Source organism: Chrysemys picta, chromosome 4, assembly GCF_011386835.1.
Source record: "Chrysemys picta bellii isolate R12L10 chromosome 4, ASM1138683v2, whole genome shotgun sequence".
NCBI classification, from domain to species: Eukaryota; Metazoa; Chordata; order Testudines; family Emydidae; genus Chrysemys; species Chrysemys picta.
This window is the reverse complement of record NC_088794.1, coordinates 50774937-50802649: the sequence shown is the minus strand read 5'-3', so window position 1 is coordinate 50802649 and position 27713 is coordinate 50774937. Positions and strand designations below refer to the sequence as shown.

The 27713-nt window shown below is 44.2% G+C and overlaps 1 protein-coding gene and 1 long non-coding RNA gene across 12 annotated transcripts in view; one reads left to right on the top strand and one right to left on the bottom strand.

Annotated features, from left to right (window-relative positions):
- LOC122174682 (uncharacterized) overlaps nt 1–2417 on the bottom strand; it is a 54739-nt gene extending 52322 nt beyond the window's left edge. Inside the window, exons 1-2 of the long non-coding RNA XR_010600519.1 lie at nt 2278–2417; nt 1587–1843 (exon numbers count right to left, since the gene is read on the bottom strand). This is a non-coding gene — a long non-coding RNA (uncharacterized LOC122174682). The remainder of the gene's footprint in view (nt 1–1586; nt 1844–2277) is intronic.
- BTBD10 (BTB domain containing 10) overlaps nt 2400–27713 on the top strand; it is a 50546-nt gene continuing 25232 nt past the window's right edge. Inside the window, exons 1-4 of one of the 11 annotated variants that reach the window (XM_042860196.2) lie at nt 3079–3177; nt 13111–13199; nt 13918–13984; nt 19375–19504. In XM_042860196.2, coding sequence (XP_042716130.1) covers nt 19404–19504 — 101 coding nt within the window. In that variant the 5' untranslated portion in view covers nt 3079–3177; nt 13111–13199; nt 13918–13984; nt 19375–19403. Of the gene's footprint in view, nt 2564–2962; nt 3178–8028; nt 8649–13110; nt 13200–13917; nt 13985–19347; nt 19505–27713 lie in introns of those variants that run through there. The other 10 variants (XM_042860197.2, XM_005290806.5, XM_024099767.3 and 7 more) reach the window with 10 other exon arrangements.

Sequence of the window (27713 nt, the reverse complement as noted above, 5' to 3'; positions counted from 1 at the left end):
AGTTTAGACCTGAATGCACTCAGGCTTGGGGTCAGTTTATTCTCCTCCCATATGGAGCGTGCACCAAACTGAGCTTGTCTAGAATGTGGAACATAACAATAACTGTCTAGGAGAGTCATGGATGGATAGCTGATCCCTGAGATAGCACAATCCCTGTCTATTAAAGGATTTATAAATTAAGAATAGGATTTTGAATTCATTCTTGAAATGAACTGGGAGCTGGTAGAGGCCCTCTCTTGATCAGATTTACAAGCTTAACCTTCATTTTGTTTAGATTTAACATCAGCCAACTCTTTTCTCACCTATGTGCTAATCTCTGATAGACATGGAGATAGCTGCGAGATGGTGGTATATATTGTAAACGATTAAGGGAGCCAAGATCATTTGGTCATTGGCATTTGAGCCCATAAAGTGTCAGTTTCTCATAGCATCTATATGTAAATATGGAAAAAGTGGTGGTGAAAAACAAGTTGTCCAGCAGCACCCTCTGAGTATAGCCTTCAAGGAAAGATTTCAGAGCATTTCCCTTGACCCTTGTCTCATCTCTTAAGTATCTTATAACAGTAAGGTCTAAGTGTATGGGAACAGATGTTCTTTATCCATGGATTGCAGGAGACTATTCATCTGCACCACCAGCACCGTTTCAGATTTATTCCTGGCCAGAATGGAGCAGATCTAAGATTGGTTTGAAGTATGTACTTGCGTGCTTTGTGATTAGCTTGCTAAGAAACAGATTTGGTACCAAGATAGCTCTGTTATGTGTCATAAAGGTTTCTTTGGGAATGGGAGATTATAGCAGGTTTTAAGGTGGGAAGTAGTATCCCTTTTTCAAACATGGTGTTAACAGTCTCTATTACAAGAACTCCTAGTTACTCTTCTCTCTCTTTCTCCAGCCAGCAATGACTTGCTCTTGATTGGTATGTATAGGACTTCTAAATGGACTAACTCAGGGGAAGGAATGTGTCATGATGTTGGACATGTACATGATGTTCAGTTCCAGGTATCTCAAGAAACCTTGGATATGGGTGAGCTCAGTGAAAAAGGATGAATGCACCCTTATGCAAGAAATGCTAGCTTGTGTTATGTAGGCAGAGAGATAAAGCAACTCACCCCAACAGCTTTTGAGCATGTTTGTAGGAAGAAGAGAAGAGAGAATCTATGAACACAGACATATTGGTGTCACTAGGCATAGGTACCAGGTAACTCGGGAGGGCGGAAGGCCATAAGTGTCGATGAAACCCCCCAGCTCTGGGGCTAAGTGAGCCAAAGCAACCCCATCTTGTGAACTTTAACCAGCCTCAATGTTAACAGCCTAAAAGCAGAATATGTAACAGTCAGCTTTTTTAGCAGACAGCTGCAGTTTCGCTCAAACTAGCAAAAGCAGTAGTGATAAGGAAGGGTGAGGGGGGGGGAGGGGGAAGTCTACATGTCTCTGGGCCTGCAAGGCCAAAGATAAACATGCGGATGAGAACTTTTCTAACACGCCACAATGTCCCGCCTACTGTAACTGCTGTCGGGAAGGGAGGGATGGAGGGGAAACAGAACAAAAGGCTTACACAAGCAGCTTGGAATATAAAATGGGAAACTTGCTTGTATTTGTTGCGCTTCTGATTTGAGACATGCTGGTCTCCTGAGTGCCTTTTCGAGATCTCGAATAAACTTGGTTTGCTTATCCACTCTAGTGTGTCTATTGGTGCGACGCAGACCGGGCAACGAACCCCGCTGTTGCCCCCTCGGGCCCTCTGGGCCAGCAACAGACATGTAGAAATTATTTGCGCTTCCACTTGTATGCCTCAGCTTAGGTTTTCCATCAGTAATCCAGTTTCTATCCATTTTTCTTGCTCTGAGAAACATAAAGATCCATATAGACGGGGGAAGAGAACAAAGTAATTTCACAGATACTGTACTAATATATGTACATCTCCACTTCCTCCTTCATGACTATACTTTGTGAATTGGGCCAAAATTGTAACCACAGATCTAGACCCTCTCAATTTACCAGGGTATACAGATTCAAAATTCCAGGATCCAAATCTAACGCTATGGTATTGGTTTCAAAACGACAAGCACATGAAAACTCATCAGCATGGCTGATCTTATGACAACCCATAATTCAAAAGCATCACACCCTATCCCAAAATTCTGAGCGTCTGGCAAAACGACATCGCTCCCAGCCACAAATTACAGATGGTACGCCAAATTGTCCCAATAAAGATGACCATTAGAACAACACTGGTACGTCTCTGTTTTCAGGGCCTGTCTGTCATTCTTACTTACAGAATGCTGTTTTGTAAACTCTTTGCAGTCTGACCGCTGGGAGGAGATGCCGGCCAGCTGAACCGGTGACACTGACAGCAGGCTAGCGACCTGTCTGTAGGTTCTTATACGCCCCCGATAGCCACGCTAACAGGGGCTGGATAAGCCAAGGATCATCGTTATCAAGCTTCTCGTCCTCCTCACTCCCTACTATCACCAAGGCCGCTAGCTGCCACGGAGAACTAAGGATCTCCCGGTTCTGAGGTTCATTCCCGCCCCCCATGGTCTGTAACCTGCTGCGCCACTGGTGAGGGGGCAGTTCCTGCCCGTCAATCTCCCCCCGTCCACGCGCCTGCTCGAATCCCCCGGAAAACCTGCTCTGTGCGGCGACCCAGGTCCCGCTCTCACAGCCCCATCTCCCCCCACCCGCTCCTCCGTCCCTCACTTGCGGCTACATCGCCCCCACGTTACCTCCCCCTCCCGCCTCTGCCCCCATCTCCTCCCCCGGCCTGTCCCACTCCTGCTGCGAGCGGCTCTGGGCACCACCCCGTCACCATGGGACCGGTGACCTCCTGGTGGCGCACGCGGCTCCCCAGCCCGCACCCTGGGGCACCGAACGTCACACAGGCGACAGACACGCGCCTCGACCCGGGCTTCGCCCTCGCTTTCGGTTTCACCAGGCAGCGCCCCCACCCCCCTCACTTCCGCCTGGGCAGTGCCTGGAAAGCAGCAAACCCACTACACTCCCCCGCACGATACCTGGCGTTCGGCGCAAACCTCGCGATATTTCACCCCTTTCCCGTTTCCTCCCTCCTCTCTCGCGAGAGGAGGAGCTTCCCGTGGCCGAGCCGAGGCCGAGCGGCCTGGGAGGTACAGCAGGAGCCTGGTAGCGAGGCGGCCGTTGTCCCGGAACCTGGCGGGGTAGGTGGGAGATCGGCCGGGACCCCCAGGGCAGGCGGGGGCTGACAGGATGGGGGGCGCGGCTGCATGGCTGTGTGGGGGCGGGAGTGGCTGTGGAGCCGGGCCGAGGGGGAGCGGAGCTGTGTTGGGGAGGAGGCTGGAGGTTCCGGGCGGGGAGCGGAGGCTTCGAGGTTGTAGGGGTGGGGAAGCAGGTAGGGCTGCGGGGCGCACAAGTGGGGTGTCTCTGGGGCTGGGGTTGGGGGGGGGTGTAGATAAATGACCCCCCAACCCCCTGGTAGCAGGTTTGCTGTGACTGTCTATAAGGTGCTACTTCGTTATAAATGACCGTTCCTTAGTGCTCTGTGTACATTTGATATCTTGCCTTCTGGGAAGATGGACAGTGGATTTGTTTCCTGATGCTCTTGGTTGGCTAGTCATACTAGTAGCTTTTGAATGAAGTGGTTGGAGATGCTATTAATAAATAGTGTTAATGAAGGTTTTCTGTCACGTGTCAGAATGGCATTTCCTGTTGGGGATTGAAAGGAGCTCTGTTCTCTTGTGTGCCAGTTAAAAACAGTGATTAAACTGTAAAGGGCAGTTCTGCAGGTTCCTATGAAATTAATATCCCTTCCTCCTGGTGATGACTAGTGAACAGTGGAACGTTCCTTTGTGTACAATCACTTAAAGCAGGGCACTTAGCTTTTGGGGCCGCTCTCTCAACACCAAAATGAACTACTCTCAGTGGGTGGCTAGATAAAAACAATGAGATGGTGAGGTGTTGTTAAGACTGTAGCCTGTCCCTGATTCTTCTGGATTTGAGATTTGTTTTTGGTGATGCTGAATTTGTCAATGTTTACAGTGTAATCTGAAATTCTATTGTAGTACCATCAGACAGTGGTTTTCAACCTTTTTTTCATTTGCAGACCCCTAAATTTCAAATGGAGGTGTGGACCCCTTTGGAAATCTTAGACATAGTCTGTGGACCCCAGGGATCCACAGACTACAGGCTGAAAACCACTGTCATAATGGTGAATGTACTGATTGACCAGCAACTTTGCCTTACTTTGATGAAGTCTTAGTTCTGATGTTTTCTTCAGCAACTCCAGCTTTTCCACTGAGCCTCCTGAAACTATTGAGAGTGCCTCCTTGCCCCGAAGTATCTGTCTGTTATCAAAGATATACTTAGTAATGCTGTGTTGGCACCTGAAATGCACAATGTTGTATTCTGACAAAATTGCTTTGACAAAATGCAATTGCAAATTTTGGGATGAGTAAAATGCAGTTGATCACCAATGCTGCAAGCAACATAGCATAAAAACCCACCCGCAACCCCACTCACCTCTCCAGCTGTCACTTCATCTCCTTCCTCCATTTCATCTCTAAGATCATGGAATGTCATCTAACACCTGTCTGGAGTTCCTTTCCTTCAACTCCATCCTTGACCCTTTCCAATTTGGGAAATGCCCACTTCACTTGTTACCCAGGGCTCTTTCAACCCAAAGCTCTTGGTAACTTTTACTCAGTGTGAGATGGTGTCAGGAAATAAATCATGAGACACGGCTGTCCGACCGATAGATGGCTGTCACAAACTGAAAGCACTCTTGTGTTGTCCTCTGAAAGCTAAACTTTACTTAGTCTCAAGCACTTACGTCCGCAACAGGTTAGTAAAACACCCCAAACCCCTGATAATTACCAAAGCTGAGTGCGGCTCTTGAGTGATACAGCGGCAGGCTTCCAATGGCCAAATCTCCCCTCTGCCGGTGGGGATCGCAAGATGTATCCAGAGGAAGAGTCCAAAAGAGTCCAACTACCTCAAACTTTTCATCCTTATTTATACATTAGTAATAGAATGACATGTCCCTTAAAGAAAACTTGTTAAGTAAGCAGTTTCAATGGTCAAGCAAGAGGTTACTTCTGATTATTTATTAACCAGGTGTGGGTTTTTCCAGAGTTTGCAGCCCTGAGGCCCGAATAGACATTCCTGAGGCACATCCTGCTCTTCTAAAATGTATGTATTAGCAACTTCAACAATTCTTATCAGGAAGGACGCGGGGTTAAGCTGCCTTTTCTGTGGCACCCAAAACCCCCTCTCTTCCTGCCTTGGTTAAGCTGAGATTGCTGACTAGGTTGCTTTTAGCAATAAGCCATAGTGGTTTCAGGCACTTTACTGGTTTGCCAAAATCTACCTGTACACACTCATCTGACTAGTTCTCACCAAAATTCACAAACAAGTACTCCATCTTTGTCATTCTTATTTGTTGACTGACTTTGACATCAGTCATGCTCTTAAAAATCTTGTCCTTCCTTTGGCTTGTAATAGCTCTGTCCTCTACTGGTTCTCCTCTTACCTGAGACTGTTCTTCAATGTTTCGTTCACAGGATACTCCTCGTCCCTGCTCCAACATTCAGTGGGGGTACTACAAGGCTCTTGGATTCCTCTTGCCCCTCTACACATTATATCTGGATGATCTAATTCAAAAGCAAGGTTCTAGTCATCATCTTTATGCAGATTTACAGATCTTCGTTGCTACTTCAGACTTGCCTCCTTCTATCTAGACTAAATCTTTTTACATCACCTTATGTATATGCATCTGAGAGAGACAAGATAGGTGAGGTAATGTCTTTTATTGGATTAACTTCTCTTGGTGGAATGGACAAGCATTCGAGCCTAGTCCACCTTGTGTATCTCATATCCTAGGACCAACAAGCTACAGTAACATTGCAAACAATGATGGTATATACATCTCTCACTTCAACCTGACAGTGTAGCCAAAACTGAACTGTTTTCTCTAAACATCTCTCCCCTTTCTTAGTGCCGTTGTTGTCCACAGCTGCTGTCTCTTTTACTCAGGACTGTAGTCTTGGTTTCATCTCTGACTTATTCTTTTTCCACTCCGACATATCCAGGCTGTCTAAATCTAGCAGTTTTTCCCTGTATGGCATCTCTAAGGCCAGGTGTACACTAACCCCCTAATTTGAACTAAGGTACGCAACTTCAGCTACGTGAATAACGTAGCTGAAGTTCGAAGTACCTTAGTTCGAACTTACCTCGGTCCACACGCGGCAGGCAGGCTCCCCCGTCGACTCCGCGGTACTCCTCTTGTCTAGCTGGAGTACCGCAGTCAACGGCGAGCACTTCCGGGTTCGACTTATTGCGTCCAGACAAGATGCGATAAGTCGAACCCAGAAGTTCGATCGCTCGCCGCCGAACTACCGGGTAAGTGTAGACCTACCCTAAGACTGGACATTTTCTTCCATCCACACAGCTAAAACTTTTGCCCAAAGCCTCATGTATATGTCTACACAGCAAAGAAAAACCCGTGGCTGGCCCGTGCCAGCCAGCTTAGGTTCAGGGGCTGTTCCATTCTGTGTAGACTTCTGGGCTCAGGCTGGAGCCTGAGCTATGGGACCCTCCCACCCCACAAGTGTCCTGGAGCCTGGGCTTCAGCCTGAACCTGGCTGTCTATGCAGAAATGAAACAGCCCTGCAGTCTGAGCCCTGCGAGCCAGAGTTGGCTGGCATGGGCCAGCCACAGGCTTTTCTTTGCTGTGTAGAAATACCCATTAGCTCTTTGATTGCTGAAACTTCCTCCTTTATAAACCCTTCCTGGCTCTTGGGCAGTGAGTCCTAAGTTTATGCCATGATCCTTTTGTCACAGGTGTTGAGTAGTATTGAGCTAATTATGGCTCTGCTGGAATGGTATTCTCGCTTATTGAGGCAGTTGAACTGTTGATAGCTGTGACTGGCCTTTTGACTTCTAGCCCTGCATATACGTTTGGAGATGAATGATTAACCTGTGAATTGCTATTCCATTTGGTCCTGCAGTAGCAGGCAAGATTTTGCTTTCATGTAGGATGAGCCCACTCCTGCTTCCATTGAAATCAATAGGAGCAGGCTGCGTGACTGAATTTCACTGAGCTGATCTATTGATGTCCTTTGAAAAGTAGGAGGACAAGTTTTTAGGTGTGTGCTGTTGTGAGACTAGACATTTCTCTTCCATGACTCCTGCCGTAGCAATAAAATGAAACTTACGACTGTTCTTCTACATCTGCTGTTACACAGGTGAGAATGTTGTCAGTTTCACTCAACTGCCACCTACTGTTTATTCATGAGGGGAAGTTTTCTCTACATCACTGTAGAGTACATGGCTGCTATTTTAAGTTCTGAATTACTTGCATCTCACCTAACCTAATGTTAGTTAATGCTGTATTGCAAGGGATGTTTATCAATTAGGCTTTGATCAGTGTCAATTTAGTAACATTTTATAAGTAATTACGATTGATATACAGCCACATAAAGTTGCTTTTATATAGTAGATGTGTACTTAAGTCTACAGCAAATTTATTTAACAGACATGGATCTTCACAGCAGGTGTGGTAGGATGTGTGCGCGCGCCAATGGCAAATGCTCACTTGGAACGTCATACAAAGCAGATGTCATTGGGACTGTAAGCACACCTGCTGATCTCCTCATCTCATCCCAGCTAAGGATATATAAAGGAGTGCAGTTCAACTGCTATTCATATTCTTCCGCCAACTGTAGGCAGTGAGCAGCAAATTGATTGTCTGTCCCTTTTTGGAAGTTTAGTATTTTGACTTAGAAATCTGGAATATTTAATAGTGTGACTTTTGTCAAAATTTTGGCCCCATCGGGCATTCCATTTTCCAGGCTCCAGTGAGACTTCCTTGTGCTATTGTGAGTCTGTTCAGCTTTAAGATGTATTTCTCTGAGGGTACTGTGTCTGCAACAGATGAGTTTTCTGTACCTACTCTGCTTTCTCTGTATTAGATTTTTACCAATCATACTTGTAGGGCTTGGGGTATTAGCCTTAAATTCCACCTGTTGTCTAATTGAATATTGTCCTCTTACTGATCAACTGGAGCAGTCAATGTGCAGTACCTGGCCCCTATCTTCTGAATCAGGAACAGGCATCCAGCAGACTTCCTTGCCAGAAAAAGTTTGATATCCAAGGACTTATCACTTACATTTGATACTGAGGGTTAGGCTAAGCTACCACCAAAGAACTCTTCAATCTCGTAGTTGCATTCCCCAAAATCTGGCACCTAGAGTTGGAAGATGTCTGCTCTGTCAAGCTCAACACTGGCTTCAGTGTCAATGTGGAAAGACCTGTTGAACCTTTAGAGGATTATTTGCTGGCACAGTGTTTATTTTGAGTTGAAGAAATGGAGCCATGTGTCTCACAACTCAATTTGATGTCACAGCCAGTGTAACAGATTAGTGTGCCACTGGAGGCCTGGTGCTAGCCATCCCTGATTACAGAATCAACCACACCTTGCAGAGATCACAGTGATTGCCCTATAAAGAGCAGTGGAAAGCTCAGAAAATTGTGGAGAAACTGCAGAGTGTATGAATAGCTCCTGCATGGAAGACCTGAGACCAAGGGAGCTGTGACAGAGAAGCACAGGGAGCAGGAGGCTCCTGTGGGGAAATTCAGATGGAGTTTGACCCTGGAAGTTTGGGGGCGTAGCAAGGTAGGCTCCAGATAGGAAGAGCTGGGAGGATGGGCTGTGAGAACAGACTAGGACAGAAGAAGAGCTCTGGCTGAGAAAGAAGACACCAGAGCAAAGTATGGACTGTAGTGTGGTGATTAACTTTTATTTTGGGACCCTGAGGATTGTTGAGCCATTTTTGTTAACACCCTTGCCTGGGCCTGATTTAATATCTACATGAAAATCTGTGTGCAGCAATTAAGGGGCTCACATGAGGGGGGCTAATAGTGGCAGGGGGCCTGCAAAGTAACCCCTGGCTATGAGGGGGTGCTCATTAAATGGCCACCCCATTACAGCCAGCATGGTGCTGCATCATCTTCCATGCCAGGCACTTCTCTATGTTAGAGGCCTTCTAGCATCCACTCCATCTGGTTTTGGAGTCCTTTGTCTGCTGAATTGGGTTTCAGTGCATCTGTATCCGGCATCTCAGTGCTTCAGCGTCAGTGCCTCAGGGAGGATTGATAGCATTACATCCAGCTCCCAGGTGCCAAAGAGTCTGTTTGTTGCACTGAAAATTCTGATACTTCCAATCCTTTTTTTTTTTCTTTTTTCCTTTTCTTTATTTCCCCTAGGACCAGGCAACAGAGAGAGTTGCTATTGGGAGTTAAGTCTGTTTGCTGCCATTTTTACCGGGTTAGTTTTTTTCCTTTGTGGCACAAAACAGGGAATCTTCTCCTGCCTCTCCCTTCAATGTGTCAAATATACCACACCTTGGAGAGGTGGATTCTAGTCCTTGGAATCAACTTCATTGCTATTCAGCATGGAGTCTGAGGTTTAGCCTGTGCTGCTTTCCTTTGGAGAGCTATCAACTCTTTCTTTCAGTTCAGGTGATGCTGTAAGCACTTAAAAGGCTATATGTGGAATCCCTCTGCTTTACAATGGGGTGGCTCTGCTATAAAGATGACTAGTCCTTTGGCCCTATTGGGAGATGTGGCTCAATGCCTGGAATCCAAAAGACCAAAGATAGATGCCCTCAAAAAAGCTGAGAAGAGTCCATCCTGTTAGATTTATATATTGGAGAAAAATGGCTGCATCTTCTCAGCAGACATCTTTGCCTTAACCCTTCAGGTTCACTTAGCTTTCAAGTGGAAGCTCAAGAGCTTAGATCAGTGGTCCCCAAACTTTTTTGGTCATATCCGCCCCTTACCTGGTCCTTCTCCTCCCCCTCCCCGAGCAGGACTGTTGCCTGTGGTCGGGAGCAAGCCTGTGGTTGGGAGCGGGGCTGGCTCTGCAGTGGGGACCGGGGTCATGGTCGTAGTGGAGCTGGGGACAGAGCATAGCTGCTGTGCCCCCCTGAACATTCCTCTGTGCCCTCCTAGGGGGTGTGCTGCCACAGTTTGGGGACCACTGCTTAGTATAAGCTTTTTATAAACTTACTGCCGAGCGCCTACTGCCACTGTTATCTTTAACTCCAGGCAATTCTTGGTCCTAATGTCAGTCTCTCCATCTCATATTTCATGAGTTTCCAGTAACATCTGAGAATGACTGATAGTCTCTGGCTCTGGAGTTAGTGGTTATGGGAGGGTGGGGGGAAGAGGTGGAAATAGTCTTTCTGTTACCTCCAGTGAAAGAGGCTGTGAGAATAGCCAGCCAATGAACAAAAGCACCAACTATGGACTTCTTGCTGAGCCTGTACCTCCCCATAATTGAAAGCTGACCAGTGTTACAAGTTACACAGAAGGGGTTCAAATATTCTTACCCAATCCCAAGTTTCTCAGTTGTGCATACAACTCATGATGGGTCAAGAAAATCTGTTCCTCCTCTCCTGATCCCAAGAGATGAAAAACCAAACCAGATTGCCAAGATAAGATGTAGTATTCTGTCAAACAACAAATGTGCATACAACTATCAGTTTGTTAGCTAATTTATGTCTTCCATATCTAGGGTAAACTATCCCCCTTATTTTATCAACTGCCTGAGGAAGCTAAACCCAGGGCATTTAGAGACTTAAGTTGCCATTGACACTGCAGTAAAAACAGAGGCAAACATAGTAACCGCACACCCGTCCTGGCTAAGGTGTTCTGATTTGCCAAATGAGATACAGAGTGCGATAGGAGATCCTCCCCTTATGGACTTACAATATTCAGTGGCAAGACAGAACTCATTTTACTATCTTAAAGGCTAATGGTCCATATCAATGTCTGACCCTCTGTGTATGCGGTTGTAAGTATATCTTTTGTGCACATCCCAGATTCTTATTGAAGATGATCCCTGGTGTAGGTGGAAATCTGTCATCTTTTTTAATGTTGTTTTTCCCCAAGCCTATTTGTTACCAGGGAGACTAATTGCAGTAAAAGTGGATTTGCCTCAGTGAAATGTTAGCGAGATTAGTTCTTTCTCAATCAGCAAATGTTTTCTCATTCAGTTCAGACTACCGCACAGCTTCTCTCAATGGTATCAACACCTTTTTAATCTTTTGATACATTTCTCTTATGACCTGGTCTTATTAGAGCAGTAAGAGCTGAAAAATGTCACTTAGACTGGCATAAACTTGAACAAAAAAACCTGATGCAAAAAGCAATTTATATGAGTAAAAATAGCATCTGTACTTACACTAGCTATGATTTTAAAAAAATATACAGTGGCGCAAATCCTCATTCTTTAGGATGTAACCTGTTTGCTAACTATGGTTGGGAAGTAAGTACTTTCCCCATGGTATAGTAAAGCCAAAGTCATTGTAGAGTTTTTGCCTGTCTCTGAAGCATCCAGTTAAGGACAATGCAGGATCCTGGGAAGAATTCTTGTGTAAGAGCTTATTTATTATCTGCTACATTGAAACATTTTGTTACAGTACACCGCTACCTCGATATAACGCTGTCCTCGGGGAGCCAAAAAATCTTACCGCGTTACAAGTAAAGCCGCGTTATATTGAACTTGCTTTGATCCGCCGGAGTGCGCAGCCCCGCCCCCGCGGAGCAGTGCTTTACCGCGTTATATCAGAATTTGTGTTATATCGGGTCGCATTATATTGGGGTAGATGTGTATATGATTCGGGACACTGGTAGGTTGGGCCTTCTTGGTGATGATGTAGCTGCACACTGTCTCCCGGTGGTACACAGATCTAGTATCTCAAACTTACTCGCAATCCCTGTGTCTGTTACATTAAATGAAGGGAGAGAGGGAGTGTTGATGGAGAGAACAAAGATGAACGCGGTGAGAGAAGTAAGGGAGGATGAGGAAAGTGAAGGAGAAAAAAGCAGATTTTTAAATTGCTCCTTTCCCTCCAGAAGTTTGGCTGCCACTTCAGCTGCAGTTTAGTCCATTTGGCCTCTTTTGCATCACTTTCCAGTGTAAAAGTTAAATTGAGAGTTGTTTAATATTCAAATGTTAATTTTTATAAAAAGTTGAAATTAGCTGCTGCATACTTATTTTGATAGGGCAGCTGGCTTGAACTGGAGGGTAAGGTGCTAAGGCTAGGATATTTGCTGGCATGGCTGTCAGTCAGGAGTGTGAAGAGGTGTGATCTTTGACGACACAGCTGTACCATAAGAAGCCCCTAGTGTAGACCCAGTTGCACTGGGCTGGTAAATCTGTGCTTTTATGGGTATAGCTTCTTTTGCTCAGGGGGTGATGTAGATTTACTATACTCATAGAAAGCACAGTTTTACTGTTCTATCTCTGTATGTGCTCAGAGCGCTTTGCTGGTAAAGTATACTGGTATACCTATACTTGTAAAGTTCTCCTAGTGTAGGTATAGCCTAGAATAGTCCAGGGAGCCTGTGATGGGTTAGGACCCCCTCACCCCCCCCCCATCTGTCCGGGCGATGCCACCTGATGTATTTGGGTTTCACTGAGCCCGCCTGCTCCACTAGCCTGGGCTCCCTCTCCCTGTTTTGCTGAATCAGGCTCTCGGCCTCTGGAAGCACACACATAGGTAGGGACGCACCATCTGTAGAATCACACACGGTCTGCAAGCAGCTCTCTATGGGAAGATTCAGCAAGGAAATTGCCCAGCACTCAAGTGCACACCCCCTTTGGGGGAGTAAACCCAAAATAATATTGTCTTGCGGTGTATAGAAAAGTCTGCACAGTGCAAGCTCATAAAAATTCACCCTCTCCCTCAATGTGGAGAGAGATGCACAGCTTCTTGCCTCCCCCCCCCATATGAATTGCACAAGCTGGGTTATGTTATAAACAAGAAATAAGTTTAACTATAAAAGGTAAATTTTAAGTGATTATAAGGGATAACAAACAGAAGAAAGCAGATTACTAAGCAAATAAAACAAAACACACATACTAAGCTTAAGATCTTAAAAAGACTTGGTTTCAAGAAGGAATTTCTCACCCTAAATGTTGCTTTTGGGGCAGGTTGCAGAAATTCTTGAAGGTTAGCTATCCTGCTTGCAGCTTAAATCTTCAGGTATCTTATTCACAGACTAGATGGATCCCATTTCCAGACTGGGTTCAGTACTCCGCCCCCTTTCCCTTTGTCCTTGTTCCTTAGGTGTTTCCAGCAGTCATACTGAGTGGAGATTCAGTGAAGAGTGAACCAAGATCAACTTACTCCCCAGCCTTAAATAAGATTTACATAAGGTGGGAATCTTTTGTTTCCCAGTCTTGACCTCCCCCTCCTTTTAGTGGAAAATTACTAGAAGTCCAAGGTGGTGTTTAGTACGAGGTGACAGGACCACCTGACCTATTAGTTTCACCACAATGTCCCAGAATGCCATTTAGGAAGGAGAGAGATTAGTATCTTCAAAGTCTTATTGTTTCTTCCTAATGGCCCATCAAGGCTGTTGTCTGGTGGGTGTCTCCCAAATACACATCCATACATAGTCAATATTCCTAACTTTAGATACAGAAATGGTACACGCATAAAAATTGGATAATCACATTCAGTAAATTATAACCTTTCCGATGATACCTTACAAGCCCCATCTTGCATAAAATATATCTGTTATGCCATATCATAAGCATATTTCCATAAAGAATATGGGGTATAAAGTGAGCAAGTAATTTGGAAAAACAACATTAACAGTAGTTATGGCAGGAGTGCTAGGGTATAGGTGTTCTTAGCACCATGTCACTGCTCAGAACAGATCTAAACGAGACAGGCTTTCAGCAATGATGGGAAGATAATACCTATGAATAGGGGTACTGGTGTTCTGGCCAAATTCTAGTGTGTGACTATTTACGCTTCTGCCTGCTTGCCTAAATTCCTTGTGCAGTTTCAACTGGAAAAAGTACCCTTTACTTCCTGTCCTAAACTACACAGATACATTATTGCTAAACTTGCTGCTTATCATTCCAGAGGTGAGCCCACATTAATAATGGAATCAGTGATGCTTACAGTTTGTATCAATTCGAGGTGAAATGTGGTATGTAAAAATATTTTATTCATTAAATACTATTTGGGGGCTGAAAATATATGGCATGCTGCACCTATGAATTAACATTAAACGATGCTCTAGATTACTACTAAATTCACCATCAGCTCATACAGAAACACACAGTATCTTATCCACTTTTTTCTGAGTCTGAACTAGATTGCAGGTTCCTTTATTAAGCACCAAAAACATTGCTCTTTGATAAATGGTAAATACAGTAATGACATACGTAACTTTGGTTTGTTATAAAACTGTCACATACACTTCATGTTTTGGCCACCTAAATTTTCAGTTAACATATAAAATGAGTCATAGGGCTCTTTTACTGCTGCAGTAACTTAGCATCCCCTAACAAAGGGGTGGGCAAACTTTTTGTCCTGAGGGCCACATCGGGGTTCCGAAACTGTATGGAGAGGCAGGTAGGGAAGGCTGTGCCTCCCCAAACAGCCTGGCCCCCATCCCCTATCTGCCCCCTCTCATTTCTCACCCCCTGACTGCTCCCCTCAGAACCCTCGACCCATCCAACCCTCTGCTCCTTGTCCTCTGACCGCCACCTCCCGGGACTCCCCGTCTCTAACCGCCCCCACAGAACCCCACCCCCTATCCAACCTCCCCTGCTCCCTGTCCCCTGACTGCCCCGACCCCTGTCCACACCCCCGCCCCCTGGCAGGCTCCCCAGGGCTCCCACGTCTATCCGACTGCCCCCTGGAACTCTTTGCCCCTTATCCAACCCCCCCGTTCCCCGCCCCCTTACCAGGCCGCTCAGAGCACTAGGACTGGCAGCTGTGCCGCCTGGCCGGAGCCAGCCACACTACTGTGCAGTCTAGAGCACCGGGGCAGGCTGGTGGCTCTCGCAGCCGCGCTGCCTGGCAGGAGCTTGCAGCCCCGCCACCCAGATCACTGGCGGCATGGTGAGCTGAGCCTGCGGGGGAGGAGGGACAGCAGGGGAGGGGCCGGGGACTAGCCTCCCTGGCCGGGACGGTCCCGTGGGCCGTAGTTTGCCCACCTCTGCCCTAATAGATAAATTTAAGATTTTTTTTTTTTTCTTCCTGCCTCTTTGGGCAGACACACGTCAAGATAAACAAGTTAACATCTAATTGTGAATTGTGAGAGGTAGCAGTTTCAGCTGCTGCTTTAACCTGGTTTGATACTAGTACTGTCAAAATGCTTTTTACTACCGAAAACTTGAATACTCTTGCTTCTATGTTTGCTTTGTGTGCTATACAGAGATGTTTTGTTGATTTGTAGGATATGTTATAATTCTCTTGGTTTCAAAAGTCAAACTGCTATGACTACAGGGCAAATTGCACCTTAGGCCTTTTTAGCTCTCTTGAGTGCCCCACTTAAGTGACTTGCCTGGCTTCCTGCACCTCTCTCAGGGTGTAACTGCAGTCAAACCACTCTTAGATGGGATCTCTGGGCTTCAACTCCCTGATTCATGACCACGAAGGCACAACTTGGTTTGGAGATCTGCAGTGGTTTCCATTTGAGAACCTGTGATAGCATAAGTTTTCAGTGATATAGAAACCGTGTCTTCAAAACAAAACGTTATTTATTTGTTTCTCAAAGGTATGGAGTGTGTACAGTACAGGGTAAAATCAATAGGCCTACACACATGCAGGGGCGGCTCTAGCCACCAGCAAAGCAAGCAGGTGCTTGGGGCAGCCCATTTGCAGGGGCGGCAGCTGGCAGGGAGCCAGCATGGGAGCTGAGAACCAACAAAGGGCCCTGGGAGCTGTAGTTCCTTGGTTAGCTCCCTGTCTAAAGAACCAGCCCTGGAGCAGGGAAAGAACTACATTTCCCAGCGTTCCCTTGGCTGCTATTAACAGGAAAGGGAGGGGGAGGGAGTATGGTAGCTGAAACCTCATGCTGCAGCTTGCCGTGAATGGAGAGCTCACTGCTAGAACGGGTGGCACTGTGAACGGGGAACAAGTATGCCCAAGGAGTAGAAGGCTTTGCCCCAGATATCCCCAGCCTGGATTAGGGATACTGGTGTTGACCTCACCTTGCAGCCCCCAAAGAAAGAATTGGGTGGACTAAATTGGACAGTGCCCCTCTCTATCTGAAGCCTAGCAAGGGAGGTACGTGGATCCCACTAGAATTTAAAATGAAAAGTAAGGGAAGGGAGGGGAGGCTCTGGACCTGGGCAGCTTTAGATACAGTACCAGGCACATAGGCGGATTTCCACTTCTGAGCCATGGAAGCAGAAATTGACTTTTCCTTTCCAGATTTAGCTAATATTCAGAAAGGGAGTCTAGCATCTGCCTTCCAGATTTGAACATCTCAAAATTCAGGAGAGTTCAAGCTCAATTTAGGCAGCTATTACTTCATTTCTCCCAAATCAAATATACTGATCCACTGTAACTTGCTGTAGAAAAAGCAGGATAAAATTGAGCAAGAAATGCTTCCCAGTGTTTATTAGGACTGGAATTGCTATTTTCAACAGCCATTGCCAATTTTTTTTTTTTTTTTTAGTTTTACTTGTTTAAAAGGAAGACCGTGATATTGCATTGGCAAATTCCCCATAGAAACAAAGAGTGGAACAAAAGAATAATAAAGGCACCTCAACTTTTCCTCATTTATGGCGGACAGTCTTATAATGTGCATCCAGATATCCTCCAGTCACACAAGCTGAAAATTGTTCCACTTTACTAGAGTTCTGTAACCATATGGGAACCAATCCTGTCTGTGTTCTGTGCACATCTAAAATTCCTGCTGAATGACCCACCCTGGGAGCGAGTTACCAGTGACCCAGGGCTGGGGCAGAAGGAGGGTGCAGTTGAGGGGGAGAGCCCAGGGCTGGGGCGGCAGGGGGTGGGTTCGGGGGGGCACTTGTGGGGGGTGAAAGTGGGGAGCCCAGAGTTGGGGCAGCCGGGGGTGCGAGTGGGAGGGGAGAGTCCAGGGCTGGGGCGGCAGGGGGGTGCGGGTGGAGGGAGGCCCAGGGCTGGGGCAGCAGGGGGGTGCGGGTGGAGGGGCGGGTAGACCAGGTCTGGGGTCAGGGCCGGCTGCAGCATTTCTGCCGCCCCCAGCCAAAAAAAAAAAAAAAGCCGCGATTGGCGGCAATTGGGGGGGGGGGGGGGGGGGGAAGAAGCCGCGATCGGCGGCAGCAGTTCAGTGGCAGGTCCTTTGCTCCTAGAGGGAGTGAGGGACCTGCTGCCCCCAAATTGTCGCAGGTGCCACCCCTCTCCCTTGGCCCCCCCAAGCACCTGCTTGTTAAGCTGGTGCCTGGAGCTGGCCCTGGCTGGGGAGGGGGGGGGGGGCAGCCAAACATTTTTTTGCTTGGGGTGGCAAAAAACCTAGAGCCGGCCCAACACACATGGGGCTTACATCTTAAACTTTCCTTGCCAGCTTTGTAAGTTCCCCTCAGCCCAGGTAACTGTCTCTGTCAGGGAGAAACAGCCTGTGGCAGCAGGCTCCCTGTCTTTGCATGTGTCAGTCCGTTAGCTTTCACCGATACAACTTGGGTAGCCTTTGGCTACTCACTCAATCCCTCATTTTTCTAGCATCTATGAGGTTTGAGGATCATCTTTGATCCTAGGTTCAGCTGTGGGAAGGAGAAGCCATTCTGGCCTGGTTGAAGCCAGTTTTTTTTTTTTTTTTGATGGCACCCCCTCCCATTGTTCCCTCAAGGAACCTTGTATTTGCCATTGTTTAGTTTCCTGTGGCTTTTCCCCCTTCACAGCATCCTTTGGTTTAACCTCTGGTGTTCAGGCAGGTTAATATCAGGGTATATGATGTTTATATTAAAAATTACATACAACTCCCGCCCTCATTCTTCACACCAACCATTGAGTTTTGTTAGTCTGAATGTTTGGTGAAGAAATGTATGGAGGAGTTGTTGAACATTTAAGATACTAAAACCCCAATTCTATAAACGCTTATGCATGTGCTTAACGGTGTGTTTGAGTTGTCCCATTGAAGTTAAACGCTTAAGCACCTATATGTAAGTATTGATAATGGTGCAGATTAATTAAACAGCTAGCTGAAAAGGATGATCTTACATGTATTAAATAGTTTTTCCAGTAAATATTTTTACAACTGTTTGTTCTTTTCATTTGTTAGAAATGGACATCACAAATTAGAAAACATAATTCCCAAATTAATTTAAAAATGGATTGTGCTTTTCCATTCCTCTGCACTAACCAAATTCTGTCTTCTAAATTCTTAATTAACTTTGTCCAGGAGTCTTGTGTTTTACTGTTTGCCTTTATTGGAAGTTTTTCCAAGCAACAAGACATTTTAAATTCTTCTTGGGCAATAGAAACTTTTTGACATTCTCATTAGTTTTGAGAATAATTTTTCGTTATTAAAATATATAAAAGCTGAAACTTGAATAACAGTGAAAAGGCAGAGGAAGACAAGATCACAGAATATTCAGCTTAATCTGGCCAAACCAATGTAGCAGATTCTTTCTGAAATAATTTTCTCTAGGCTTTCCATATCTTATGAAGACAAGAAGTAAATTATGTTAACTGCTTACATGATCAGTAAAGCATGTCCTTCTTCTAATGGTGAAGAATTACTTGATTGATTGGAAAACTTTGCAAATCTCTCTAGAATGTATTTTCCACTCCAGATGTAGCTTGTTTTATGTCACTTGTATTGACTGTGTCTTTTATCAGTCATAAGTTTAATGTTTTACCTAAAAGTACTCTTAATGGATGAGTCACGTACAAAACCATTTCTCAGTTTGAGAAACAATTTAAGCATGCAGGTTTGCAAAGTCTTCACTTTAAGATATTCACATCTAATTCTTATGTCTGTTCTAGAATTTGTAGGATTTTTCATTATATTTAACATTTAAATAATTCTTTGTAATGGGATTTTGAGCATAGGCAATAATGTCACAATTTGCTAACTATAAAGTTGGTGGTTTTAATTCTGATTCAACTGGATGAACAATTAACTGTTCATTCACTGTTAGACGATAACATTTTATACCTAAGAAAATCCAAATCTATTCCTGTTCAAGGATTCCTGTAGTAGACAAATGGTTTGTTTCTGAATTATTTAAGTTTATGTAGTTAAAATTATATTGAAAAGTGTTCTACTGTGCTTGTAACATCTAATTAATAACCTTTTGTCTGCATACAATGGAATAAATTAAATCAAATGTAAAGTTATTTACTAAAGTATATAGGATTACACTTCTTATAATGAAAACACAATTTTTAGTGTCAGTATCAGCAGGCCAGGTAGGAGATATAAGCTCTCTTCTGCACCATGGAGACTGAAGAATATAAAAACTAAAATATACTGTATTCATTAATATAAACTAAGAAAGAGCACTTTGAATTCTTCATCTTTCTTTCTGTATGGCATTGTTAAAGATCGACACTGCTCTTTTAATGTAGGTTGAGTTCTGCATGTGTGCTTTTCAGAGCAATAGTGTGAGGAAGCTTGCAGTGGGATGGCAGGACGGCCTCATCCTTATGACAGTAACTCCAGTGATCCAGAGAATTGGGATCGGAAATTGCATAATAGACCCCGTAAGCTTTGTAAACATTCAAGGTAGGTGCCATATACAATCTATCGCATCTCAGAGCTACAGTAAATCTCATTCTAAAGACAACTGTATTTGGTTGTGGCAAGTCCTGTCATGAATGTGGGAGTTCTTCTCTTTTTAACGCAACTCTAGTTAAAAATGTCACTTGAAAGAATTAGTTTTATTGAAACAATTATCAGTCTTCCTAATCTTCACTTGTATTTGTTCGTTTCTTAGTCTTCTCCAAATTAAATGAATTATGAATTCACTTAGTTGGTAGCTTGTGACATGGATACCTAAATAGTTGGGATGGATACCAGACAGTTTATTCCCTGGTAATCATTTCAGTGTGCTGGCACTGTTTAACAGCACACTTGGGGTAATTGCAGCTTGCTCATGGAGATGAATTAATATTTGCTTATATGAGTTTCACTCTTTATGGCTCTTTGTTTGCTTAGCAAACTTGCTTGCTTTCGACTGCTAAATGAGTTCTTTACCTAAATACAGATTTTTTTCAAGTTGAGATGCTTTGTAAATACTCAATTTGAAGACAGTTTAGGAAGTAAATTTATTTTTCAGCTGTTGTATTCAGAATAGAAGCTAAACGAGACAATAGCTTAAGTTGCAAACATTTTTCTAGCAAAGTTTCTCTTCACATATATGTGTCTGTTCAAGGATTTGAGACGTTATTAAACATTAATTACACCTCACAATGTTCTGCTCAGCTAGGTAAGTGTTAGACTATCCATTTTACTGGTGGGGAAACTGATGCATTCAGTTGTTAAATGATTATCAAGTCACACAGTGATTCAACAGTTGAGCTAGAAATACAATTCATAAGACCAGATTGTTATATTCCCTTTATAATTGCTAAACCTTCCTCCCTCAGTAATAGGATATTGTTGTATCAAATAACTTAAATTTACAATATAAAGTTTAATATTACAGTAGGAGATATGGAAGACATGCAATTGGCATAATTGTTTTTCAGCCAAATATGCATCAGGTAAAACAGTTGAATTAATATTATTGAGCACTAATGTCTCTAAAATGAAGCATAAATTAAAGTAAGTTCAAGCAAATAAATGTTTTCTCTTAAAGATAAATAACTTGGTAGTGCTAAGTGCTCTACAGGCTCTAGATCTGTATAATATGCCAAAAATACTCTAATGTACATTTTGAAGGGAAAGCATTCAAACTAACATTTGACCATTGGATAATATAGGCAGCTTTTGGGAAACTTTGAACAAGAAATTGACTTAATTGTTTCGGCTGACAAGAAATAACTCACACTGAAAAAAGTCTGTGTCTTTGCCACATTGAGACATTGAAATATATGAAAAGTAGTGTGTAAGGGCAAAGGACTGAATTACTAGAAAACAAAGTGTGCTCCGTCCAAAAGCTGAGCTGAAGAATAGAATTAGTATTTTTAGGTGACCAGTCTATTCAGTATGGGTTTTAACTTACTGGATGATCTTCGCAAAAGAAGAACCTAAAATCTGCATAGAGCTAGTGGTGGTAGAAAAATGCTTTTTAGGATACAAACTTAAGGCCTTCACTCACAAGGCACTAGCTTGTTACGAGGATTGAGTACCCCAGTCTCATTCATGTTGCACTTTATAGAATATACTTTACATCATGGTAGGGAAAAAATGTTTTGAGAAAGTGCACGTGGTAGTAATGTAACTAGACTGTATTCTAATCCATCTGAACAAGGGAGTAAAGTTAAGGTTGCATGCACAAACTGGCATTTCCTGATTTTGTGTGTAACCAAGCTACCTTAGCATTTTTGATATAGTTTTTATGCAATTTACTAGGTTTAAAAAAGAGACTGTATGATCTGGAACTATTTGCAAATTGTCCTGCACAAGGTTGATAATCGGACAAGGGCTACTTCAGAATTCTGTCTCATTCACTTTGTGCCTTGCTAAATGCAGCAAATGGCATGTTGGGAATGTTGTTGGGTTCTTTTTATGAACACAGAGAGAGTGTAAAAAGAAAATGGCTGAACAGATTTTGCTCAAGTTTAAAATATAAGAAATAAAAAGCCTACAGGTAGAACCCAGATCTGAAATGTTTCAGTCCCATAAGTGAAGTTAATGCCTGTGTGTTCCCTCTCTGAGCTCAGTATTCAGTTGTGGTAGCTCATTGCAGGGTACATCTACACTTCAAGCTGAGGGTATGATTCCTAGCTTGACAAGACCTACTCGTGTTAACTCTCCTCAAGCTAGCATGCCGCTGCTTCTGGGAGCCGCGCAGAGCGGGGCAAGCCCTGGATCCCACTCCCTGGCGGGAGCTTGAGGGCCAAATTAAAACGTCTGGAGGGCTGATGTGGCCCCCGGGCTGTAGTTTGCCCACCCCTGCCTTAAGAGTAGAAATTTCATGGTGCTTTATGAACACCCAGATTGCAATCCTGCCAGAAGAGTGAGGTAATTGTGACTATCTTGTGTGATGTTTATCTAATGTAATTTAATTTTTTTTTGGAGTTGTCCAGTGTGACAGGATCCCTGGGGTACAACTAGGTACCTGGGGTACTGCTGTGCCCCCTTAACTCTTCATCCTGAACTGTCTCTCAGAATGCTTTGCTAGTGGCAAGCAGCAAACCCAGCCACCTGCTGTTATCACTTAGCACAACAGCATGTGGAGCCCCAGCTAAATTCCATGAATGCTCCCTGAGCCATTCACGAATCACACAGAGAAAGGCACCAGCAAATCTCCCACGCCCCCAGCCTTGCACCCCCGGAATATACTGTCTGTCCCTGGTCAGAAGCCTGACCAGTATAAATTCATTACCCAGTCTTCCTCTCCCTTGATGTGGAGAGGACACATGCTAGCCTTTGTCAACTGAACTGAGAATTCCCAAGCACTTCAAGCAAAACACACTGTTTTAGATAAAATATAAAAACACATTTATTAACTACAAAAAGATAAACTTTAAATGAGTATAAGTGGTAGGCACAAAAGGTCAGAGATAGTTACCAAAGAAAATAAAAGGTAAGCGTGCAGTCTAAATCTTAAACCTTATTAGACTAGGTAGTATTTGGATCAAACAATTTTTCTCACCCCACTGGATGTTGCAGGTAGTTTACAGTCCTTAATACACAGGCTTCCCCTTTAAGCCTGGGACCAGTCTCCTCAGTTCAAGTCTTTGTCTTCCTAGCATTCTTGTTGCTTCCAGCATCAGTGGGGGAAGAGAAAGGTAAAAGCATGATGCCACTGTCCCCTATTTTATATCCTCATTCCATGTGTCTGGACGACACTAGCCCAGACATGTCCTGGTGGGCTTTGAGTCAGATTTGAGCAATTACCCATTGTGTGATGCTTGCACAATTCTCTTACAGAATTGTGAATTCCTTGCTTACAACTCCCTTTTCGATTAATGGTCATTTAACACCCTCCTGGGTGTGGATCACCGCTTTGCTGTCACTGGAGAACTAGTGGTGGATGACTCCCAAGCTTACAACATATTTAAATGACAACCGTACAGCAACGTCTCATAACTTCATACATGCTAATGATATTCATATTTTGACAGAACAGTGGGTTTCAGCAGAACATGACTTTTCATATGATATCTTACGTGGCATGCTTTGTGTGAAATATCTGAATGATGAATATGGGGGTTGTAGGATTCTACTTTGGGGTACAGTATGTCACACCAAGGTAGGCTTTGAAAATGATTGGGTGCCTACTGGATAGTGGAGTGGATGAATTTGACAACTCTTTATTCACTAGGGTTTGCTAATCAAGGATGCCACAGAAAGTTGTTGTGTTCTGGGCTGCAGTACTGAGTCCAGAAATGGAAGGAAGAAGCAATTGGAAGGACAAGTTGAGGCTGTTTGGTTAGGGGCAGGAAGTTGGGATACCGAGACCTCAGAGAAGGCATGAGGGATATTGAGTGCCCTGTCTCTCTCTTGTAACTTGAAAGACTTGGTATATATGAAAAAGAGGAAATAGATATTCAGACTTTTGCCCATCCTATGGACCAGGCATCTGCAGGATGAGTTGCTGCCTTCTTTACCCTGTTGTAGAGCTCTGGCTTGTTTTACTTCTGGGGGAATTCTGCGCCACTGCACACAAGCAGAATTCATGTGCTGCACAGAATTCTTTTTCTCAGTAGAAAATACATTCTGCTGAGAAGTGCTGCAGTTATGTCTTTTGCCCACCAGGGGGCCACTGTGGTGCCAGAACAGAGAGCAGCAGCCCCAGCTGCAGATAGGGAAGAGAAGAGGCTGCATTCCTCACAGTGCCCTGTCTGTGGGGCCAAGTCAGGAGGCACGGGATATGGGGGAACAGACAGCGTGGGGCACATGGAGCTGCTGGGGAGTTAAAGATTGGAGTTCAGAAGGGCTAGTTGGGGGGACATTCTGGGATGGAGCTCAATGGGTGTGCAGGGACACATGGGAATTGGCAGAGGAGGGGTGCAGACCCCTATGGGGAGGGAGTTGCTGAGTGTGGGGCATAGAGCTGGATGGGGTAGGTGGGTTCAGGGACACATCAGGGGAGGGGGCTGGCTGAGTGAGAGTGCAGGGACACATGGGGATGGGGAGGAGGGGTGCAGAGACATGTGTGGATGGGGGAAGAGGGGTGTCTGAGTGGGGTGCAGGGACACATGGGAACAGAGGGGAGTACAGGGATACATGGGGACAGGGGCAGATGTGCCTGACAGAGAGGCTAGAGGTCAGCCAGGATCTGCATGGGGAAGGCTTCCTAACAGTCTCCCACCCACAACCCAACAATTCTCCAAGTTAACACTCAGGCTCTTTCCCAGCAATTGCTTCCCTCTCCCTCAGCTTCTCTGTTACTCCTGACTCCCCCCCCAAGTCTTTGCACTGCTTTTGAAGGATGCAGGAAATACATTTCTGTATTGTAGTTTAAATTAATTATTACTCAAAGTTCTGTATTAATATGCCTAGTAAGGAATCTATTTATCCAAAAAAGATTCAGGAAGTGTGTGTGTGTGTGTGTGTGTATTGTTACAGACATACTTACTGACAGTTATTTTTAAACAAATTACCAAAATAATTAAAACTGGCTTGATTGTATTGTATTATTTTCATGAGTGAAATATGCAGAATTTTAAAATATTGTGAGTAGAATTCCCCCAGAAGTATTGTTTAAGCAGCAAACAGATCAAATTTTGGAACCCGTCAGTGGCGGTAGATTCTTAAAAATACTGATTGGGCCAGATCACATTTGCTATGTGAATCAGTTCTGAGCCAGTTGACCTGGATATTGAGTGTCTCTACCAGATGTATGGCTTTGGTAGTGCTTCTGACTTACCAACAGATCAACAATTTGCAGATCCAGTCTGTGCCACTTTTAAACTTGTCTAGCTCATAAATCTTGGGCTGAGAGGTTGTTCAGGTTGCACGCAGAGCATTTAGACTGGACTCCATGACGAACCCATAGTGGATAACATCAATAGAAATTGTGCTGTGAGGAATCAAGCAGCCTAACAATTCCCTGACATGATGCGATGATAGATGGAAGTGTTGCGGTCTCTAAGGATGAATGAGTGAAGAAGTGTTCTGAAATGAAGTTTCTCAGTACTGAACCAGTTAGTATATCTACAGCAGTCTCAAAGCAGAGAATGTCCAATACTGTTGGTGAGAGGATCTGAAGGTGGTGGTCTTGTAAACTACTGTAGGCATTCTTGATGTGAATGAACCTTCCCTTTTACCTTTTTGAAATGGGCTACCAAATGAGAGAGAGGCCAGTCTATCCTACAAACTTTTGCCAGCGAAAGCGGTCTCATGGATGTAATGAGGACTGATTTTTTGATGGACATGATTGTGCCAGCAAAAGCCCCTACAATGGACACAGTTCAGACTGGCAAAACTTCACTTCTGCTTGTTTCACTAGGGGAGGGAGCATGGAATAAACTATGCCAGCAAAATGAAGTTTTACTGGTATAAACTGCATACACACTAGATGTGCATTGCCAGTCTAGCATACCTATACCAGCAAAGTGCATCTACTGTAGATCTGGTCATAATGCTGGGGGGAATGGATGTGCAGAGAGCTCTTATTCATGTCTATCATAAATCCCAGACTGACCATACTTCCAAAGAAGGGGTTGCCTGAATGTTGCTTTCCCTATGAGCTGCTGTCACAACAACTAAAGTCTTTCAATATACTCACTGTGCTGAGACGAGACCAAAACGAGAGGGAGGAGTATTGGAAATGACCCTTCCCATGGGCGAAACAAAGACCTCTGAGTGTATTCTAGAATATATATGTGAAGGTGTGCATCTTCTAATATATAGACATTTGAAATTTGCCCAAACTACCCTGGATCAGAGGGATTATACTTCATATTTTTTGTTATGGGTGAAGTGACTCAGCCCCTTAAGGTCTAGGACTGGATAATTTGGCACCGATCTTCTGCTGACTATAGATAGGATAGACTCTGAGGAACATGAGGTTTCTGTATCTTTTGGAAGATGAGTAAGAGGACAGAACTAGGTTTTGGAAAGAGAAGGAAGAGAGGACCCACTGAAGAGTATTAAAAAAAAAAAATTGAAATTAAATGTAGCCATTTGTTTGTTATGGATAGGATACAGCAGGGGTCGGCAACCTTTCAAGAGTGGTGTTCCGAGTCTTCATTTATTCACTCTAATTTAAAGTTTTGTGTGCCAGTAATACATTTTAACGTTTTTAGAAGGTATCTTTCTATAAGTCTATAATTATATAACTGAACTATTGTTGTATATAAACTAAACAAGGTTTTTAAAATATTTAAGAAGCTTCATTTAAAATTAAATTAAAATGCAGAGGTCCCTGGACCGGTGGCCAGGATCCCGGCAGTGTGAGTGCCACTGAAAATCAGCTTGCGTGCCGCCTTTGGCACGCGTGCCATAGGCTGCCTACCCCTGCGATACAGGCTCAGAAGAAGAACTTGGTGCAACGTGGACTGATCAGTTAGCAGATGTGTGACAGATATATTAATTTGGAAGTTGGCCTTGAGATCTGGAAAACTGGAGCCTGGATGAAATCCAGGAAAGTTAGTTCCTAGAAGATTTAGCCAAGGAGGTCCCAGTTTTTTTGGCTTATCTGAAGAAAGAAACGTATTAGGATCAGCCATGTCTTTCATGTTCTGTCCCAGGGTATCCCTTCAAAGAAAAGGGCCACAAAATAGATGTTGAGTCAGCAGTTCATGATCTCTGCTGGAAGTGGCTGGCCCTAATGATGCATACCACTACCAGATTCAGGAGCTTAAACTGAGTCCCTGGCAGCATTGTAAGGCAAATGTGAGGTGCTATTTTTAAAAACTTTCTAGGCAGTCAGGATTGAATTTCCAGGTTTCTGAAGAGGTACTGAATCCATTTTGCTTTCAGAGGAGACACACAAGGAGAAAGCATTGATGTGCATATGAAAATGTAAGTGACAATTCATGCTGTTTTCTTAAGGTAGAGTCCAGTTCTCTGGCCTCAGGTTTTGAGAGGCAAACTCTGGTCTCTTACTGGAAAAGAGGAGAACATTTCTCAGATTGACCGACCACTCGGGGAGGACTGCCGCTGTTCTGTTGTATCTGAGAGGATGTTGTAGAGCTTGTCATAAGTAGGAGAGATGGAAAAATAAGGATCTAGATGCTTCCACGTCTCTCTCTTCGAGTTCATAGGAGGGGAAAGAGTTAATCCTTTAAGTCTTGTTAAGAAAGTATTCTTTCCTGTCCTTCTGTGAATCTTTGTTCCGGCAGTTCCTATCAGTCGCTGGAGTGTTAGTAATGGGCTTATTAAGGTTTCGGCCTTTGCTTGAACCTAGGTTATCAGAATTGAAATGTCTGAGGTCTGGTCCTTCTGGGGAGTAAAGGCATGTCTACATTTAAAACACTGCATCAGCACAGCTGCACCACTAGCACTTAATGAAGACTCTATGCTTACGGGAAAGAGCTCTCCCATTGGCATAGTTAATCCACCTCTGTGACAGATGGTAATCCATGTTGGTGGTAAAAGCTGTCTCGCCAACATTGTGCTGTCTGCACCGGCAGCTAGGTCGGTATGTCGCTCAGGGATGTGGATTATTCATATCCCTGAGTGATGTAGTTGTACTGAAGTAAATCTGTAGCATAGACCTGCCCTAAGAGACTTCCTCTTCCTCTGGGTGGGAAGTCCCTACATCTTGAGTTCTTCCTTTTTTGGACACTTACTTAGTGATTGGATTGGGAAACAGAGGAGGAGCCAAAGTACAAAGAAAGACAACAAGCATCCTTTCATGGAGGATGGTGCAGGA